Below are 19,935 nucleotides of genomic sequence, written 5' to 3'. Positions count from 1 at the left end.
GTATCTATCCATGTCCCTATGTATCTATATATCTATCCATCTATGTACCTATCCATGTACTGTATCTTTTTATCCATCTATGTCCATCTATTAAATCAGAGCTGAGCTGCTTATTATGTGTGCATTTGAAATGCTTAGGAGGGTAATACATTGTTTAATGGTTGTTTAAATAGAATCTACAAAAAGTAAATTTTCTATTTGAATTGAATAGTTTCATAAAGACACCAACAAAAGAAAAAAAAAGACATTCTGATATCCAACTTTCCTGGTTTATTTCTCTAACATTTCTTTATATCACAAAAAGTCTTCAAAATGCAGACTAGGATCTTTATATAAACTGTACACAAAGCAAGGCACTATACACTGAAGGATTTTTAAAATCACATACAGTTCATCACAACTCTATCTTGACCTTTTACAGAGCATCCCCTCTCCTATCTGAAACAATAACGACACTACATTCAGAAGAAGCTGCATCATTACATGTGTAAATGGCAAACGGCTGTACAGCGAGAGAGAGGAAGTCTGTGATGTCCAGTTTATCTCCATGTATGACACACAACCTCCTCCACATGACTTTACACATGATTTATTCATTTCTAGCTCAGTGAATATTCAGGTAGCTTTTCTTATTTGAATTCCTATATGGATCTGATATAAATATAAATTATTATTTGAATGCACAAGCATAGATGTAGAGTGTGTTCAACAGGCTGACCGGCCTGCTCTCCCACTCTGACAGATTGGCTGACAATGTGACAGCACTGTCTGTCCTGCGTATAGTACATATGTACAAACATTAACAAGAGTGTGTAAGCGTAAAGACAAACTATTAACACTTTCATTCAGAGGTGCATCCGCTTCTACTAATCTCCCACTTATAAAAACCAATATACCAACACGAGAACAGATGGAAAGGAAATCTGCTGCACAAACATGCTGCTGCACCTCTCTCATTCACCAATCACCTTCTCCACACCTCCTTTACTCCTCCCCCTTTTCGTCCTAATCCCACCACTAAAGAGCAAACTCAGGAGAGGCCGCCCCTGAGTCTCTGGACGTAAACAAAAGAGAAGACAAAACAACCTCCTGGTGGCTTTTTTTCTCTCCTTCCTGGTCTCTTCAGTTCAGCTCTCTGTTAGAAAAGTCCTTTGGCTTTCTTCAACTTCACCTGCTTCCAGGCAGGCAAACCCCCGTACTCCTCTCTGCTCATCTCCAGGGCTTTCTGTGGGAGAGAGATCATTCACACAGTCAGGTTAAAGTAGCCACGATCACATCATGAACTATTCCAAAAACTGTTCAGAACTTCAAACCGATAAATCCTGAATCTGGCACGGCGAGGGATGGCAGAAAAAAAGTCATGCATCAGTGAAAGTCACAACACAGAAGTGTTGTAGTACTCGAAACCGGGCTTGGTCCCAAGACCGGTCTCGAGACCATTTTTTGGAGGTCTCAGTCTCGGACTGGATGGACTCCAGATTTTAAATCAAGACTGGTCAAGACCACCACTGAAAGGCTCCTTTCACCCGTCATTACTCTGATTCGAAAAAAGCGAGCCTTTTCCTAAAAGAATAAATAACTTCAATTCATTTGTAGCTTGATTTCAATTCCCCGGTTACAGCCCCAGTGAGTGACTTATGGTCTTGGTCTTGTCTCGGTCACGCCCTGCCTTGGTCTTAGTCTTGACTCGGTCTCGATCCCTAAATGTCTTGGTCTTGTCTTGGTCTCCGAGCATGCTGTCTGGGTTAGTGTGGTCTTGAATACAACACTGCAACGCAGCCTTCTTCCTTCAGTTCACACCTCCTGTAAAGTTTGAAGTGAACTCGTGTGTCCACATCAGCTTTTAGATTATGAGTGAACAACATGCTGAACACATAATAATAATAATAATAATAATACTACATTTGATTTGTAAAGCGCTTTGCAAGAACTCAGATGCTGTGCACTGGTAAAAATGATCAAGAAAACAAAGTAAGAACAAACATCACAACATTACACACACTCATAAGTAACAACATATAAACCACACATTAAAAGAACACACAGCACAATCACACATTAAAGTTTTTTGTGTGGTGGAGAAAGGAGGTTGGCATTGGAAGATGGGAGGCTACGGGAAGGAGATCAGTGAGGTACAGTAAGGAGGGGGTCTGGTGGTTGAGGGCTTTGTGTGTAAGATGATTCATCTGAGAGGATATTCAATCAGTGATTAGATAGAGTGCATCGAGAAAAACAGACAGATGTTAAAAAGTGGAGTGAGGATGCTGTGCAACCAGAGCACAAGTCCAAGACCGTCCATGCTCAAGTCAGAGGACTCACCTTCCCATAAGCCCCTACACCCTGCAGGGTGGAGGAATGAAAGAGTTGAGTTAGGAAAAGACAAGAAGATGGAAGTAAAACATGATGAAAGACAAAGTTTGGAAATAAAGTGTGAAAGAGAGATAAACATAAAATTGACTGTCACAACATTAAATCAGAGTCAGAGACTGATTTGACGACTCTGTCAGACAAAGTGAGTAAAGAAAAAAAGACTTCAATCTGAATAAAACAATAGGTCTGACATTAGTTCTTCTAAGTCTAGCTAATTAACTGTGTGACAATCAGAGAGTATCCTTTTTTTGTTTCGGGGCTTTTTGCCTTTATTGGACAGGACAGTGGAGAGAGTAGAAAACCAGGGGAAAAGAGAGAGTGTGAAAATGGCAAGCAGGAAAGGAGCAACAGGCCAGACTTGAACCTGATCCACGTCTGCTTGGAGGACCATACCTAGCTGGTAAGCCATCTCTTTAAAGCAATAGTTTTGTCATTCAAAGGTGCAGCACTCCATTGCAGATGCTCACCTCAAAGTCCTCATCAGACAGGTAGACCTCCAGGCGAAGAGGGTCCACTCCCTCTGGCAGCGGTCGGGCCAAAAGATCTGACAGGGGGTACATGGTCTTACACAGCCGGGCCAACACGTCCTCGACCAGGATAATCTGGTTACACACCTCTGCCTCCTGACAACACACGGACATATACAACATACAATGTCATCTAATGACTCCGCTAGAGAGTAAGATAGCATATAACACATTAGATAAGGAGAATCCCTGAGGGGTGATAGCTAACACCTGGACTGGTCTGTTTTGTTTCCAGAGAAGAAGTCTTATTTTTGCTCAGTGAGAGCATGTTTTTCCAAACAGTGTATTCACTAATGGCTACAGACAGACTGTGTCAGTAATAGTGGTTCATATCAGATGATGCGGCTGTAAGTAATCAGTTAACGTGATTAGCTGCACACACCCTCTCGGTGATCTCAGCGATGTCCTCTCTGTGCTCCCAGCTGGGGAACATGTTGGTGAAGGTCAGCGGCTCCAGACCGGCGTGGATCAGGTACGCTTTGGGAGGCTTCTTCTCGTTCTTTTCTGTGGAAACAAAACAGAAACGAGACATGTTGAACCCTAACAAACCTTATCAAATGTCATGGGTTATTTTAGTGTTGTCCACTGAGAGCAGCAACGACTAGATTTGTGTTTTAAAATGCAAAGAATGAATAGACATACCTCTACAGTACTGCAGCACAGTCTCCATGGCACACTTCCTGTCTGAGTCCCAGCGCATCCTGGCCGAGCCGGTGCTTTCACTGTCCTGAGGCCACCAGCCCTGCCACAGATACACTTCATGGTGGTTGTCCACCAGGAACAGGGCTAGAGATAAGATGAAGACACAGGACATCTTCAGCATTTATTTTTCATTTCTGACCAGGAGTTGGCTTTAGGTCTAAGCCGACCTTATACTCAAAAAGTTATCAATAAACTTTGATGTTGTCGACAATTTTTCAGTGTTGGAATCACAGGCTGTTGAAGCCTGATGACATGACAGAGCTCATAAAAGTGAAACCCAAACCTTTGGAGCTCCCCCTACTGACTGGCTGCAGCATAGTTCATATAGCCTTCCTCTTCCATGTTAACAGTTGGGACAAGGGTCAAGCTTTAAAATCTAAATACATGTCAAATACCTTTTTCTCAAACATTTCTTCCGCTATAGCTGGTCTTGATTTATGTCCAAGTGTTGTTTCTGGGAAGTTTACATTCAGTGTGTTACTTGATGCTATAGAAAGGGGGGATGATTGACAGCTCTGTTGACATATGAGGCTCCTTTACTGAACTATCCATAACTAGGAGTGACTGCTTCAGTGCATGTTGCAGGTTGGACATTTTGGCATCTTTTTGTACATTGGGAAGAGATCATCCATATTTATATACAGTCTGTGGTTGGTATAAACTCATTTCAGTGTTGCTGATATTGATAAATGATTCTGACTGATGGAGTTGTGTACCTGGCTGTGAAGCTGCATAGAGGTCCTCCTGCAGGAAAGGCATGGAGTTGACCTTTTTGGGTTCTCTGGCAGGATACAGAAACTCTACAGCTGAAAACTCCCCCGAGCTGCTGCTCAGCTGGTACAGACGAGGTGTGAAGTTAAATCTTCCCGGGTCTGTCAAACAACACAAAAGGACACTAGTTAGTAACACGACCCATAGCTCTTTCAACGTTAATTAAACAGTTTTCATCGGACTTAAGGTTACATGGACTTTGTTTTCCTAACCTTGCAGCATGCAGTCATACACTTTCCGGTCTCTCCTCCCAAGTGGTTCCCAGAATCCCGCGGGCTCCGCTCCCTCGTCAAATTCCCGGATGGTAACCTTGCTGCTGCTGTGGAGGCCTGCTTCCAGAGGACAACTGCAAACAAACAAGTCACAATGAGTAATGGTCCAAGCGCTCATATGCATGACTCAGTGCTTAAAGACGTGTGAAAGACAAAGTAGAACTAAGAGAGACATTTTCCAAGATTCATCAGAAAGCTTTCAGGAGCTGCTTTGCTTATTTGTCCGGACAAAAATCCCTCTGTTTTTAATTTTTCTTTTGAGCCTTTAAAAAAGGAAAAATTAATCTTCCACTCACTGCTCTTTGATTTTGTTGGCGGCCGTGCGCGCCACCTCCTTTGAGTGTGCCTGAGTTTTGCAGCCGTGCCACAGGTAGATGAGAGCCTGGCTGACGCTCAGCAGCACCATGGACACCCTGGAGCGCAGGCTGCTGCAGTGACAGGCCACCTCCAGCAGGTGGCCCTCCACCTCCACCTCTCCACGCACGCAGTACAGGCGCCAGTCATCTAGCGGGAACAGAGGCGGAGTGAGAGGTGAGGATGATGAGAATAAACAATTCAGACACAAAGAAGAGGGAAGATTTTCACATATAGCCTAAATAACACCAGCTCAGTCATTTGAGGTCGTAAAGAGTTTAGCTCTACTGTTTACCACACAATATGTTTTCTATTCTCAATCAGCAATTCTTTTCTGTAAGCTCAACACAGCTGCCAAAGTAATGATCCACTCATTATGTCTGATGATGATGACAGGTTTGTGTGACTGCTGCAGAAAATATTTTGTAATTGTCAGGACTCAAGAGTGATTCAGGGAACAAAAATCCTTTAACAGACAATTTTGCTGATTTAGCCTGTGCAGAAAATGAGCATTAGAGAACAAACCGTGTGTTTGCATTATCTGTGTTTGTGCTGATAGACCGCTTTTATTTTTAAGACGGTGATTTGTGCTTACTCTGCAAGTTCTCCTCCTCCTCTTCCCTCCTCCCTGAGTGGACGACCATCCCTCCTTTGAAGCACTGCAGGAAACACGGAGGCTCTTTACCCTGCAGGACCTGAACCTGGAGGAAACAAACGAAAGGAAACACAAGATGTGACGCTCACACGACCATACTGTATGTGCTATAAGTGGACTGACAGATAAATATCATAGTATTCTGACACAATCTTCACATTACCTGTGCTCCCCGCTCCTCGTCCAGCTCCACTGTCATCAGTGCGGATGTTCCTTTCTCGCTGACGGTGGAGTTGCGGCCTTGCCAAAAGAAGTAGCAGCACTTCTCCTTCCCGGGACCCGCTGTCTTCTGCTGCTCTGGGTTCTGTCTCCTTCCAACTGAAGATAAGAGATAAGAAGGTTTATGACTGCTTTTGAAATTCTGTTTGAATCCCAAGCAACACTCTTCAACCTTTAGGAGCTTTACTTGTGTAAAGGCATCAGCACATCCACAAGGCACAACAGGTCAGACAACAAGAGTAGATTGCAAACAACCTTGTCTTCACACAGTGCTGCATATTGAAAACGTTGTCATAGTGTGCTTGGTGTTGAATATGAATGACCTGTAACTACTGACTGTGAGTGGCTGCATTGGTTGTGTAGTGTGTATGAGGTACGCAAGACTATATGTACCACAATTTCCCAGTTTGGGATCAATAAAGTAATTCTATTCTATGTAGTCCTCTCACTGTAGTGCGTCATGCCATGCTTCCAGTGGTTACAGGTCTGGTTGAATAATTTTGGAGCTCATTGTTCGTCATTCATCTTCATGAGGGTGGAGATGCATGCAACTCAGAGCACCAAAGAGACTGAAATGTTGAAGGTGTTAATGGACTCATTAAAGGAATAGGATATAGCTACAAATTAATCAAACTGCAAATACTATTTTTTTTTTTTTAATTTGGCAGCGTAAGGATAAAACTACCTGATTTCACAGTCATGTCAATATTTCTACGAGTCTGAGAGCACTGGTAGAAAGAATGTTTTTTACCTTAATTAAGACAATAAGTGATGTGATTCCTCGCTTTTAGATTATTGTAAAAAACAAGATGAACTCTTTCTCATTAACTACTAAAACACAGTATGTATTTGTATCAAACAAGGAAACACGTGTCACAAATTAACATTTCTCGTCAGGGGATACCTACCTGCAGCGCTGACCATGTACTTCCACTTCATCACATACGTGTCCCCCTCATGAAACTGACCGATGCTCTGCCGCGGCAGGCGACTGTAGTCGAACTCCAGGATGTGCCAAACCTCCACCCCCAGGGTGCTGATCTCATAGCTCCTCCAGTCCTCTGCCTCCACCAGGCCGTAGCCCCGCCCCACGTTGAACCCGTCCAGTTTGGTGCAGATGGGCCCCTGATGGAGGGGCAGCATCAGGGAGGCATCCAACGCATGTGGCTGTTCAGAGGCGGACTGCTCCTGTGAGAGACACAGACAAAGATGAGAAATAAGAGTGATGTAAGAGAGTGAAAGTGTGCACTCGATGCCGTACATGAAGAACTTTTTGTTACCTTCTGATCAGTGACTTGATCGTTGGAGTTTCTTGTAGGACTGGGTGTTTTCCTGGAGTCACTCCAGTCCAGGAACTTCTCTTTGAACAAAGTGGTTTCATTGTGTTGAGTCAGTCTGCCAAACACGGCCCAGTCAGGTCGGCCCTGACCTTTTCTACAGGTGAGAGGATACATCACGTCAATGACAGGATACCAGGGCTCCAGGTACTGAACATGTCATCACTACACTGGTGTAGATATGAGCACTCAGCTCCTCATGAGTGATATCAAGAGGATATAGACCATTGGGAGAGAAGCACATAATTTAAACTGTTAGCAGGAATAGATGCTTTCTCTTTCAGCCATCTTAGCATCTACATTTGGAAGCTAATGTTCTCCCCTCCCCTCTGTCATTCTGCCTTGTATGTGCAGATAATAATGTAACAATTGTTCACTTTATGTGGCATTTTGAACAGTTTTGTGCAACATCTCCAAAGTCAACACTTTCTCTTTCATTACTTTACTATGCATCTCTTTACCAAGTGTGCATTATGAGACATTACATGAGCTTAACTTCAACTTTGTGAAATCTGTTGAGCTGCAACAAAAGTCTAGACACAAAATGTTTGTGATTTTGTGAAGGGGAATGGTAAATGGACTTGAGCTTGAATAGCGCTTTCTGGTCTTCTGACTACTTCTAGCACGTTTTACCACAGACCACACCTACACATTCACACACTGATGGCAGAGGCTGCTATGTAAAGTGTCCATCAGGTGTAAGTAATTCCATTCATACACATTCATATGCAGTCGATGCAGCAGGGGGAGCAACTTCACGTAAAGTGTCTTGCCCAAGGACACATCAGAGTCTACCACTTAGCCATAGCCGCCACAAAAAAAGTAAAAATGGAAATCCCAAAAATGACGTGTACTGTATGTTATGTTTTCATACTTGGGTATGAGTGGGTTACACTCCCCAGGGTCGAGTGGGTTGATGTCACAGTTTGTGTAGTCAAAGGTGCCGTTCCACAGGTGCTTGGCAAGCTGGAAGGCCACCTTCCTCTGTGCGAGCGTCACTTCCTTTCCATGCCAGATGTACATCTCACTTCCAAAATCAAACACTAGAACCTGCACAGAAACACAGATGTTTTTCTTAAAACCCAGCAGTAACCGGAGACGGTGCTGTCTCCCAGAGTCTTATTTTTATGCGACCACTGGGTGACACCAAAGGAAACATTTAAGAATCCTTCACATAGTGGCTTTAAATCCCTGTGTAAAAACATGCTGATTCAGCTAAATACAATGTTAAATTTTTCCAAGCGTTTTGAGAGATTTCCGGTTGACTGACCTCCTTGGGGTTGAGCAGGGAACAACGGGGCATCTTGGCCCAGAAATCATCATCTGGGACCAGTTTGTCATCCATCAGGCGGTAAATACAGTTTGTCTCCACGATGGCTCCCTCGTACAACTCGTCTTCATCTGGAGTTCCTGCAGCTACAAGAAGACGGAAAAGGGTATCATCTTTTTGTTTCAACAGACTGTTTCCCGGAGGCTGGGTTTATGTCAGGTCACAATCCTTACACTGGAAGCTCGACTGCCCTCCAAGGATCTTCCAGAAATCCTTTGCAGCTTGGCTTTGAGTGTTGACGGCCTCCTCGATGACCTGGACATAGTTGGCACGGCAACCCAAATCTCTCTTGCTCTGGATAAAGTTGGCTAACTCTGCAGCCTGAACAAAAGTCAGAAAAGAATGTTCATTTTTATACTGAAAACAGACCGGTTTGTGAAACTCATTTCAAAAACACAGGTGTCCTGGGCGTTAAAAAGAAAGTAAACAAAGATATACTGCATACTGTTCAGGCTTGAAAAATACATGAGGATACATCCATGCATTTTTTTAAGATTCAAATTGAATTGTGTGCAACTTTTAATGGACTGACTCAAAAAAGCCCTAATATATAATGTGAGCAAGGGATCAGAGTTTTCCTTTTTTGTCCAAAAGGGGTCAGCGCTCTGTGAGTTAATTGAAGGTCATCAGACCAATCTGGGCTTTGAACAATAGCCTCGTTTTGTTTCTGTTTCCTGCAACAACCCACAGACAAACACACACACACACACACCCCTTTTCCTTTCCAACAACACACACTTCTTCCTGTGCTGTGTCAACGTTTGCTTCCTCTCAGGCTTTGTTTACATCCTGAGCTTAACGTGTGACCTACATTACTGTACGCTACGTGCTCCACCAGTCTACCAAAACTCCTTGTTCTTTGTTTACGTGTCATTATCAACTTCTCATAATCCAGACCTTGTTCTTCTCGATGACGTTTGCGAACTCTCCGGTCCAAACGAAGCAGTGGTGCGGCGTAATGAGCAGGAAACAATCACCGCTGTTCAGTGAGGACGCTCTGGGCTCCACTAGTCTGGTCTGGACGTGCCGCCGACCTGGTGTTACGTGGGCATTAAAAAACACACACAGACAAAAACAGGTGGCATATCAGTGGCAGCTCTGATTATCACTGTCAACCACGCCTGGGTTATCATGCTATGGGTGTTGTGTCAACAATGTGTCAGTGGAGAACATTTGACCCTGTGCATGTCTGTACGTGTGCCTGCCATGTCAGGTGCTCATCCCTTCATCTTTAAAACCCCCGAGCTGTTACATGGCCCGAATAGATCGCAGCCTACATTAAATCATAAATGTTTCAAATTACAAAGTGTCTTTTGGTGATCCCAGCAGAAGCTCTTGTAAAACCTCCGCTCCACTCAGTGCTGTCAGGCTGGGACAAAGCAGTACCCCCGGTGTTGTGGATTTTCTCGGGATTATGCTGCATGCGGTTTGGAGGAGAGGATCAGCCCAGGATAGTGTGCGGTGACCAGGGGAGAATGATTTAGAGCCACAGCTGTCACCGACAGACGTGTGGAGGAGGTGCAAAGACACCAAAATAGACTTCTCTCCCGTTTTAGATATCCTCTGAAGCAGCATCCTCTGAAGCTTTGTGTTCAGAACAGCAGCTACTGTATTTCTTTTTTCCATCCTCAGAAAACCGTTTGAACCTAACTGCTGGTGGAGACGCTGTCTTACTGGCTCTGTATCTACTCTGTGCTTTTTGTCTCTCCAAAACAAAGAAGTCACTTTAAAAAGTTTGAAAAATGTGGAGAGATGTTCGGTATCATGTTGTTTGGTCAGCTTGTTTGTGTGATAAGTATCCTCAAACCTGTCCATTCTAGGAGGCTGCCTGCAGTTTTACCAAAAGACTAATCCTTGTTAGCATCCCACCCAACAGCTCATTAACCCATTATTCATTAAGAGTTTATGTGCAAGCTTTTCAATAAAGTAGCTGCTCGACAACTGGCTCTAGTCCAGACTGCATTAATGCATTCTGACCAGAATTAAAAAAACAACATAAACAAAAACAACCTCTAAGTTGGGAGAGGGTTGACCAGTTTTTCAACTGGGCTGAAAAGGCACAAGGACTGGGTTAAAACAAGGAGGAATATTACTTTTATGTCTTATAGCTTATGAATCAAATTTAATTTTAAGAATAAGTAACAGGTATGGCGCAGTGGTTAGTCTGCGCGCCCCGTGTACTGAGGCTTATAGTCCTCCAAGCGGGAAGCCCAGGTTCAAATCCGGCCAGTTTTTGTACAAATACCTGGAATTATGGTGCAGTAGACTCAAAATATGTTGACAGAAATAACATTACAACCTATATGGGTGTATGTATGTCCAGTAGTCAGAGCCGCCAGTTAACTCCTCTTACCTTTGACCTGTAAGAGCATGAGTTTCTTGTAAGGCACGGCGCTGTTGTTGGACATCTGCTCGGAGATGTTGACGCTGCGCAGGTTGACGTTGCTGAAGTTCTCCTTGCTGGCCAGACCGGCCAGAGCCACATCCGAGAGCCCCGAGTTTTTACTCACTGCAGGGGAACAAAACAGAGCACAGAGAGGGAACATGAGACAAATATTACCACAGCATTTCATCTGTGTATTACCCCCCCCCCCCCCCCCACACACACACACACACACACACACATACTGTACAGTGTACACAGCTCAAGTGTTAATAACCTTTCAAGCATGACACTAAAGGTCTCTATGCGACTGCTAAAAAAACCCAGACAGCTCCGGAGACAGTTTAAGGGTTTGTTGTGGGAGTTGTTATGGTGCAAGCTATGGGAGGAACATGACATTGACATGTGCATTCTGTTATTTCACTTTCACAACAAGCTGCAGCTAAACTAAGGACGATGACAGAAAACAGACTCCAGCCCTCGCCGTAGGTCGTGTTAGTCCTAAAGTAGCTCGACATGGTTATTTTACAGCTTGAAGAGACAGTATGTGTAGTGTATAACATCAGTGATGTTTAGACTTAACATCTGATTGCCAATATTACAAAGACAGGTCCTAAGAAGGCACTTAGTCTTTTATAACATTTTAAGATGTTTGTCATTGCATGTGCTGTATGCCCGAATTAATGTATACCAGCTCTTGCTTTTTCCCATAGTCATATGAAATGTTAATGTCAGTGGCAAAGATGAGACACTAATTGATGCCAATACAAAGTAAACCAAACTCAAAAGAATCAAAATATACAGATTTATCTTTTCATCATTTATTGTAACATTGCCATGAGTTTTAAATTGAGCAAGTTTAAGAACTCATTTTCAAAACAGGAGCCCATCACTTGTTGCATTCCTGAGTGTTTTGGTCACTTACTCTTCTCAGCCTTCATCCTCTTGCTCTCCAGCAGTCCGATGTTGAGCCTCTGCTCCGTGTACTCGTATCTGATGTCCTCCCTGGCAGCTAGCATCTTTAGAGGGTTCCTCGATGACTGGACGTTACGTGCCGGGCGCACTGCTCGCTTGTGCTGCACCATCTCTGAGGTCAGCCTGTAGAGACGGAAGAGGTAAAAAGGTGGGTGAGGTCCACAGAGGAAGGATGAGACAGTCTTACATAGATGATTCATTCATTTCTTTGTTTGGCACAAAGAGCTTACTTTGGCACCTGGGGACCAAAGATGGCATCAAAGTCGTCGTCTATCTCCACCTTGTTGGTGGTGACGGGGAGTTCATCAATTTGTCGGTAAAACTTAGAGAAAGTTTCATCTTCGAGGGTCATCACTTCCTTTACTTTCTTCTCTGTTACTGTGATGGTTGCTTCCGGCAGTCCAGACACTGAGACGAGAAAAGACAAGGCCGTGTCAGAATCATTAACTCTCAACAGTTCATGCACTGTGCGACAAAAACACACTATTTCATGATGTCAACTTCACATAAACTTTAAAGATACAAGTTGCTCCACATTTGTTGCAGTTCTGATTTGTATGAAGCACATGTGTTGTCTTTATCCTGTAATTACAAGGTCCTCATCAGGCTTTGTTTCCTTCCATTTCAACTTGGAGAAAAAGTCTCATTGCATTTCAGTTCCAAAGCTTTCTTACAAACAGCAATAATGGCCTCCCAGAGTTTGATGAAGAGGATGTTATGGAACATTTTTATGACTAGCACATTGAGCGGGGGGGGGGGGGGGGGGTGGGTAAGTGAACTGCATGATTTTGCACTTCTGCATTGACATATTTTCCAGTACTGGAGGTTGCCGCTTTAGAAAAAATAAGTAAAAAAAATACTTAATGTATGAAATATCTTCCTCTAAACATGCACCACTAATGGATTCTGTCATCTCCAATGAATTCAAGTTGCATGCTAGTCATCCATATAGGTCTCAGATAGTTATCACAAATGTACAAGATTTAATGATGTGCCTGAATCTAAAACTGATCATGTGATTATCATGAGGAACTGATGGTTTTCTCATGCTGTTTCCAGTTTTGAGGCCTGACTCTACACTCAGTGACTTACAGACAGCATTCCAAACACCACTGACCTTTACTGTTGATCTTGCCAAGGAATGACTCCAGTTTATCCAGCTTCATGTCAGACTCCAGGTTCAGGTCTGGTATGGCCTTGATCTCTGCAACAGGGTCCAAACACACAGCAGTTAAAGCCATACATTTACTCTGTGTTTGATTTGAGAACAGGTCCACTCTCTGATGCAAGCAGGCACTCTGAGGTTCGCTTGTTGAGTGTACAATGAGTGATCATGAGCAGAATCATACAGTCACAATGATTTTAACTATCAACACATTTATCATCACTGACACACATTTTGAAACACTTCACTGCTACGAAATACAAGTTCTTCACACTGCAGACACATGCATTTTATGTACCGCTACATAATGTCTAATGGTTTATGTTCTATTAGCCATTAAAGCTAATAGAAGAGTCACAGCAACACAAGCGACATTAGCGATGATGAAGTATGTCGTTTGGTGACGGTGGTGAACATTGCATTCAGTGCAACAATGAGAGAGAAAGGAAGGAAAAAACACCTTCGAAATCAGACATCTCCTCCATGTCTTTTGAAAGAGAAGCAAAGAAGATCATTACACATCTGTGCTCAACATCTGAACCAGAATAGTAAAAATAATTCATTAATTTAGCATCAATAAACAAACAGAGTTTGAGTTAGACGTCGTAATGTAAAGGTGACCATCTTAGTGGAAAAACAATATAACAGTAAATAACTGGTTACAGACTTTGTTTTTTAAAAAGGTCACATATTATGCAAAATACTCTTCACCATGTTTTTCTAACACTAATATGTGTCTCTAGTCTGTCTACAAACCCCCATACATGAGAGAAGTCCATCCTCTCTGTCTTTAGCCTGCTCCACTTTTCAGGAAAGGTGTTCTCAAACAGTCTGTTTGTCGATTTTACTTTCATGACATCACAAAGGGCAGTAACCCCTCCCCCAGGTGGGTGACACTCCCACAGCTAGGTGTTTGTTCTGACCTGAGTCTGCCTTCTCACTGTAAACATTAGGGAATGTGACGAGAAAGCCCAAGCCACCCAAGCCCTTCCAGAGAGGGGCGTGGTCAGACTCAGCTCATTTACATATTTAAAGGTACAGACACAGAAACAGCCTGTTCTGAGCAGGGCTGAAATAGAGGGGTTTATAGACATGATCAAATACAGGATCAAAGTGGATTTTTTGCAAAAAAAAACCTTCACAGACATGTTTTGGGGAGCTCTGAGACTTCTTCAAACTTTTTGACATGGAGTATAATATGAGACCTCTAAGTCTCGATCACATGGAGCAGCCGCGCCCCTCACTTCTGAGTGACACAGCTAAATGAAGTGAACAGCTCAACGTGACAGCAGTTTGACATAACGGGTCAGCAGAGGATAGAGCAGACTGGTAAGAGACAAACAAGGAGCATTAAAGGTGGTCACAGAGGAAATCAGAGCATCAAACTAACCTTCCTGGGGTTTGGAGATGGCCGGGCTGCTGTTCTTGGGTTTGGGTGATGCTGGCTGAGACTGCATAGCTGAGGTGGAGGTTAACCCTGTTGTAGGAACACAGACAGAAATACTCGTTTCATGACGCAAAAAGCATCTCTATTCTACACACTGTCATTATCTCCAAGTTAAAGTGCAAAAGGTATGTAGCCTATAGGGAGGTGAAAATTATTATATAACATATTATATTTTTTCATATACGGTTATACTTGCATTATTCCATTTGCCACCAACTTTAGAGGTAAACAAAGTTACATTTGGGACCTCTGTATCACTTTTACATTTGACAAATTACAATACAACATGTCAACTTTCAGGAGGGATTATTTTAATATCATGTGTATTGTCCCGATCTGGCAGCGCTCTGTTTATTTATAATCAGATATTTCACCAGGATTAAGAGGGGACCTGCACCTCGTATTCTGTTTGTCTTACAGAGTTTAGTCTTCTTACCCTCAGGCTGACAGTATGGAGAGCCTGAGGGTAAAAAAAGGCATCTGGCCTCTTTTGCAACTTTGTCTATTTGTTTGTTTAACAGCAGTTGAGTTTAACTTCTTGCTGCTCTTTGCACACCGCACCTTTCCCCAGACGCTGGATGATCTTTTGCGGGGCTTTTCTGTAATTATGTAAGAAATGTTCGTGGATTTGCTATAAGTCTTGTAAGTGTTTTGCATGTTTCCGGCAACAAAACCGATTTCCATGTAGATACCTTTGACCTTTGATCAGCCAGGTATTCTGTATCATGGTGATGTCTATCAAACATGTTGAAAAACAAATCTTATTACAGTTATGTTAATATGACAGTCAAGGGGATTTTTTGTGTTTTTTTTTCAAAGTGAGCCCTTTTATTTACATAACTAAAGGGTTAAATTACGAATAGCTATAAAGAGTTTTGGGATTGCTCAAAAAGATTTCAGTTGTCTAATAGGCTCTAATAGCTGCAACCTAATTCCTGCAGGTAAACAAACCTGATCAAAGCACATCAACTCCAAGTGCTTGTGTTTGCAATAGACAGGCTTAAGTGTGCACCCACACTGGGCCCGGATCATTCTTTAAACATTCATTCTGTGTTTGCTTACCAACAAGTAAAACGCATTAAGCAGTACCGGGTGTGACGCTAACAACAATAGCTTCAAGGGCAGCCAAAGCAACAGAGCCTCTTTTTCTTTGCCTTTGAAGCTGGCTTTTCTGATGCTGCTCCTCCTCATGACACTTTCTATTTAGCCAAAATCTTCCTTAAAATGCCCCAATTCTCCCAAGACACGAGGGAAACCTTCCATCAGCTGCCCCCTCCGGTCGGGCCTGCCGCTAATGAGGAAAATATCCAACCATAAAATAATTTTCTGCTTCAGCAGAGTGTCTGGCCGGGTGTGTCTGAGCCTGGTGCAGGGACGAGGAGAATCATTTTCTCCTCACTGCTTGTTGTGAATGGGCCTTCAGAGCAGAGAGCTGACACTGAGGTGTGGACTTCAGGCTGTGTAATCAGAGTAATCATTCAGAATTTGGTGCATACATGTTGAGTTGCACGAGGGACGGGGGGACAGGATTGTAGAGAGAGTATGTGGTGTTTCATTTTTCACCTTTCTTCACCATGCGTGCAGCCACAGTGAACTGCGTGGAGTCGTTGGCGGCCCCGTGGCCTTTACTCTTCCAGGACTCCTCTTGGGAGACTATGAGCTGTTTCCTCTCCTGAATGGACATGTGAGCCTCGATGCTCTGGCTCTCCATCTCACACTCAGCTAGCCGCTAAGAACAGAGAGAGACAGAGAGAGAGGGTCGAGAGAAGTGACAGTCAGCAACATTCAATACTTCTGCTGGACTCAAATTAAAGGAATAGTTCACTTTAAGGTACTTTTCAAAGTCAGAAATCATCAGTTGATCCATATATTATTTTCTCAAACGACATTACAAGAGGTGGAAACTACTTTCTGTTTTAACCATGTATCTGTAATTGATGCTTTTTTAAAGTATTTATTACACAAAAAGGGCAACAAAAGGAAAAGACACAGCAGCAGACAACAAAACAGAAACTTTATGACATTGATAACAGGTTCAATGTGGAATTTCACTTTAACCAGAGCAACATTCACAAACAAGACAAAGTAGCCAAGCAAAACAAGGACACCAAAGGGGGAAATTTGTAGACAGGAAGCCCACTAATCTCGGTTACATTTAAAACACACTGTTTACCAAAATGTGAACAATTAAGGAGTTTGACCCTTTGCCTTGATGAGCGTCACTTCAGCAATGTTGTGCTGTCACTCATGGGGTTTAATAAGAATACATCAGTTCACAATGAGAATACAAGACAAATTCCAGACAATGTCTTTGAGTTTCCAACTAGACAACACTTATTTGGTGCAAACTTTAAGAGTTTGAAACTGTATGTGTGTGCAAGTGCTGCCACTGGGAAGGGGGGGTTTTGTGGGGGTTTGCCAAAGCACTGTTTACGGTATTGACAGGGTCACCTTCCTTCTCCAGGGGTGTCGCTCATCCACATGCGAGGGCCTGGGTGATCTGATGACCTTCACATCCAGACACATGGATGATGAGGAAGGTGAGAAAGGATGAGGATTAAGAGGTGACGTTGAAAAGGTCGAACATGATCTGTGCAAGCATTAAAGGCTGCCATGCAGACTTCAATTAACAAAGCTTCAGAATGGGGAAGTATAACACATCTGAAGGGCGGCTGTGATGGACAGCGAAGATATCCTGTTCATAATGTGCATATGCAATGATTGTTTGCATGCACAGCTAAAGCTGAGGGATTACTTCTTTGACAGGAAGTGCAGTTTGGCGCTTTAAGAGCTTTCAATGTGGAAGAATCAGTGACAAAGAATCACACAGGTTTGGCATAAGCTCTTTTGGACATCTTAGTTTCTTGACAGATTCCTTTCATCAATATGTGAGGTTAAATCAAATAATTGACGTTGCCTTTTAACATTCATCAGTTCAGAGCTTAGTGAGGTATAAGCATGTGAGATGGCGATGTAAGCAGTGGGGCTGGAAACGCAAGCAGCAACACCTGAGGCCACTTCTCACCTGGCTGGCTGACTCATCAGGGGAAGGAGTTAGGAAAGGAGGCTCAGGAGGAGGAGAGAGAGCGGAGGCAAAGACTGGCTCCTACAGAGGCATGACCATGGAAAATACAAACACAGACGATATTAAGAAGTGTGCAGCAGCTGCAGTGTTCCTGTCATGGATCGTAGACATACTGAGGGGATGATAGTTATTTGTATCTTCTAGGTTATTTTCTTCCTTCTTTGGCAGTTTTCTTAACATACTCTACCAGGTGACATACTTAGGCACCCCTCAAGGTACTTGTGAGAGCCAATAAGTAGAGTTGGGATGATTAGAGGAACACACACCACAAGAACAACACCACCACCACGATTTTAAGGGGGAACACAACCACCAACACCAACACCAAACACAGTTTGCACACTGGCCTTACCCAAAGCTGGTCGGACACAGCAAACTCATCGATCATCATCAGAGCTTCATCCTCCTACAGACAAGCAGCCGCAGGAGAGAAGGGACAAGTTTTCTAAAGGCTCTGTTGTCCCGTAAGTAATAATGTCATGGCCAAATCACAAAATCAACAACATGTATGTCAACAAACAAATATTTTAAGAGAGAATTTGGACTTCTCTAACGTTTCCCCTCCTCTTGAAGCTCTTTAAGTAGCTGAATGCTTACTATCGCAGATAATATTAAGACTAGGATATGTAGGTAATGGTTAATGGACTTGAGCTTGTATAGCGCTTTTCTAGTCTTCTGAATACTCAAAGCACTTTCACACCGCAGGTCACACCTACACATTCACACACTGATGGCAGAGGCTGCTGAGTAAAGAGACCATCAGAAGTAACTTATCCCAATTACACACATTCATACGCCGCTGACAAAGCAGTGGGAGCAACTGAGGGGTGTCCTGCCTGAGGATACATCGAACACGTGGCTGCAGGAGTTGATTATCAAACCCCCCACCTTCCGGTTGAGAGACCACCGAGGGGGTTACAGTTCAGTTCTTTTGCAAACCTTTGTGATATTTCAAGGAGGCCGTATAACCAGCCCTTTTTATAGACCTGTGATTTAAATGTTAATGCTTGCAATACGTGCTGTCTACTTCCTGTTAACTGGTGATGAAGTTCTGCCTAGGAGTGGAAACTTAACTGCAATAATCTTAACATGTAAATAATAAATGTAAAAATTAAGAGTTTTACATTTAAACTAAATTTATGTGCAATTCAAAGTCATCATCATCATCCTTTGTTTTGCACCTCTAGTAGGCTTTCCAACTAACTCCTTTGTTTTTACATGGGACAATAGGAGTCTGTATTCACTCTGCTGTTGGCTCTTGTTTGACTCCGCAGACTTTCATATCTGCTGAGATCTTGAGTGTTGCTCTTCTTTGATCAATAACAGGAAGTTGACTGAATCCAGTCCAGTTGCTCTGAAGAATAGGAGGATGAAATACTAGATTAACAACATCGACTGTTCTCCCCCATGACCTCGGCTCGGCTGTCACTTGAACTGGATGAAAAACCTCTTCATTTCCTGATTTGATTAAAACGTCATGTCGGAAAAAACTCAAACAGTGCGTAGAAAACACCGCATCACATCATTGGCCACACCATCAGACCTGACCTCACATGAACCGATTGTCGAGCCGTGCTGAACAAACTCTGATAAGCAGCTGGAAACAAAAAAACACCCTCGCTGACGTGGATGGTAGCTGTTGTAGATATTTCTAAAACAGAGAGGTACCTGTACAGTCCCCAACCCCACCTTTCCTTCAAAAACAAGCCCACACAGAAACACAGTCAACATGCAGAGGATGAAATTAGGTTTATTTGTATTAAAAGACATGCAAACAGAGACAAAGGCGAGCAGAAGAGCGAAAGGTTACATGGAACATTCAGTTCAGAAAGAAAGAACGACATTACAGACAACAGTCATCACCGTCATTACCTCCTCATAATCAGTCCAACAGGATTTAAAAAGTACAAAACACTTCTCTCAGAGGGATAACTTTTAGTCTCTGCGCAGATTATTTGATTTAGATTTTAATTTCAGCTAAATGTCCTCCAATCTTGATTATCTCAAATAAAACCCCTTTATGATATGAAAAACAGAGAACACTTTGACAACTGAAGCTGCTATAGAAGGCTACATCAAGTAATCATTGTTAATTGTTTAATCACATCAAAAGTTAATTTTTTAATTTGTCTACTTATATTAAGGTTCAATTACATCGTTTGGAAGTCCGAACATTCATTGGCAAGTACTTATCAACTATCAAAATTCACATGTTAAAAAAGTGTTGTTTTGTGTGTTTGTAAGCCGAACAATGACACATAAAAATATTCATACTGAGGACTTTTTCACTGGTTGTGAAATAGTCCTGCAAACTCATCTACTGCATGACAAGTTGACAAGATG

At 42.8% G+C, this 19,935-nt stretch overlaps 1 protein-coding gene across 18 annotated transcripts in view; it reads right to left on the bottom strand.

The window, feature by feature from the left end:
• Positions 1-247: 247 nt before the first annotated feature.
• Positions 248-19,935, bottom strand: part of svila (supervillin a) — a 73,846-nt gene continuing 54,158 nt past the window's right edge. For 9 of the 18 annotated variants that reach the window (XM_061064627.1, XM_061064614.1, XM_061064615.1 and 6 more), the window contains 26 exons: positions 17,945-17,998; positions 17,533-17,613; positions 16,959-17,015; positions 16,071-16,236; positions 14,451-14,537; positions 13,521-13,547; positions 13,013-13,099; positions 12,126-12,303; positions 11,846-12,018; positions 10,891-11,046; positions 9,435-9,571; positions 8,711-8,858; positions 8,478-8,623; positions 8,082-8,257; positions 7,151-7,304; positions 6,779-7,058; positions 5,815-5,969; positions 5,592-5,697; positions 4,939-5,146; positions 4,583-4,716; positions 4,316-4,471; positions 3,540-3,683; positions 3,280-3,401; positions 2,838-2,993; positions 2,320-2,340; positions 248-1,225 (listed from right to left, as the gene is read on the bottom strand). In XM_061064627.1, coding sequence (XP_060920610.1) covers positions 1,139-1,225; positions 2,320-2,340; positions 2,838-2,993; positions 3,280-3,401; positions 3,540-3,683; positions 4,316-4,471; positions 4,583-4,716; positions 4,939-5,146; positions 5,592-5,697; positions 5,815-5,969; positions 6,779-7,058; positions 7,151-7,304; positions 8,082-8,257; positions 8,478-8,623; positions 8,711-8,858; positions 9,435-9,571; positions 10,891-11,046; positions 11,846-12,018; positions 12,126-12,303; positions 13,013-13,099; positions 13,521-13,547; positions 14,451-14,537; positions 16,071-16,236; positions 16,959-17,015; positions 17,533-17,613; positions 17,945-17,998 — 3,396 coding nt within the window. In that variant the 3' untranslated portion in view covers positions 248-1,138. The remainder of the gene's footprint in view (positions 1,226-2,319; positions 2,341-2,837; positions 2,994-3,279; positions 3,402-3,539; positions 3,684-4,315; positions 4,472-4,582; positions 4,717-4,938; positions 5,147-5,591; positions 5,698-5,814; positions 5,970-6,778; positions 7,059-7,150; positions 7,305-8,081; positions 8,258-8,477; positions 8,624-8,710; positions 8,859-9,434; positions 9,572-10,890; positions 11,047-11,845; positions 12,019-12,125; positions 12,304-13,012; positions 13,100-13,520; positions 13,548-14,450; positions 14,538-16,070; positions 16,237-16,958; positions 17,016-17,532; positions 17,614-17,944; positions 17,999-19,935) is intronic. The other 9 variants (XM_061064617.1, XM_061064631.1, XM_061064619.1 and 6 more) reach the window with 8 other exon arrangements.

Source organism: Labrus mixtus, chromosome 19, assembly GCF_963584025.1.
Source record: "Labrus mixtus chromosome 19, fLabMix1.1, whole genome shotgun sequence".
In the NCBI taxonomy this organism is placed as follows: domain Eukaryota; kingdom Metazoa; phylum Chordata; class Actinopteri; order Labriformes; family Labridae; genus Labrus; species Labrus mixtus.
Note: the sequence above shows the minus strand (reverse complement) of the source record. Positions and strands in the feature narration are given on the sequence as shown.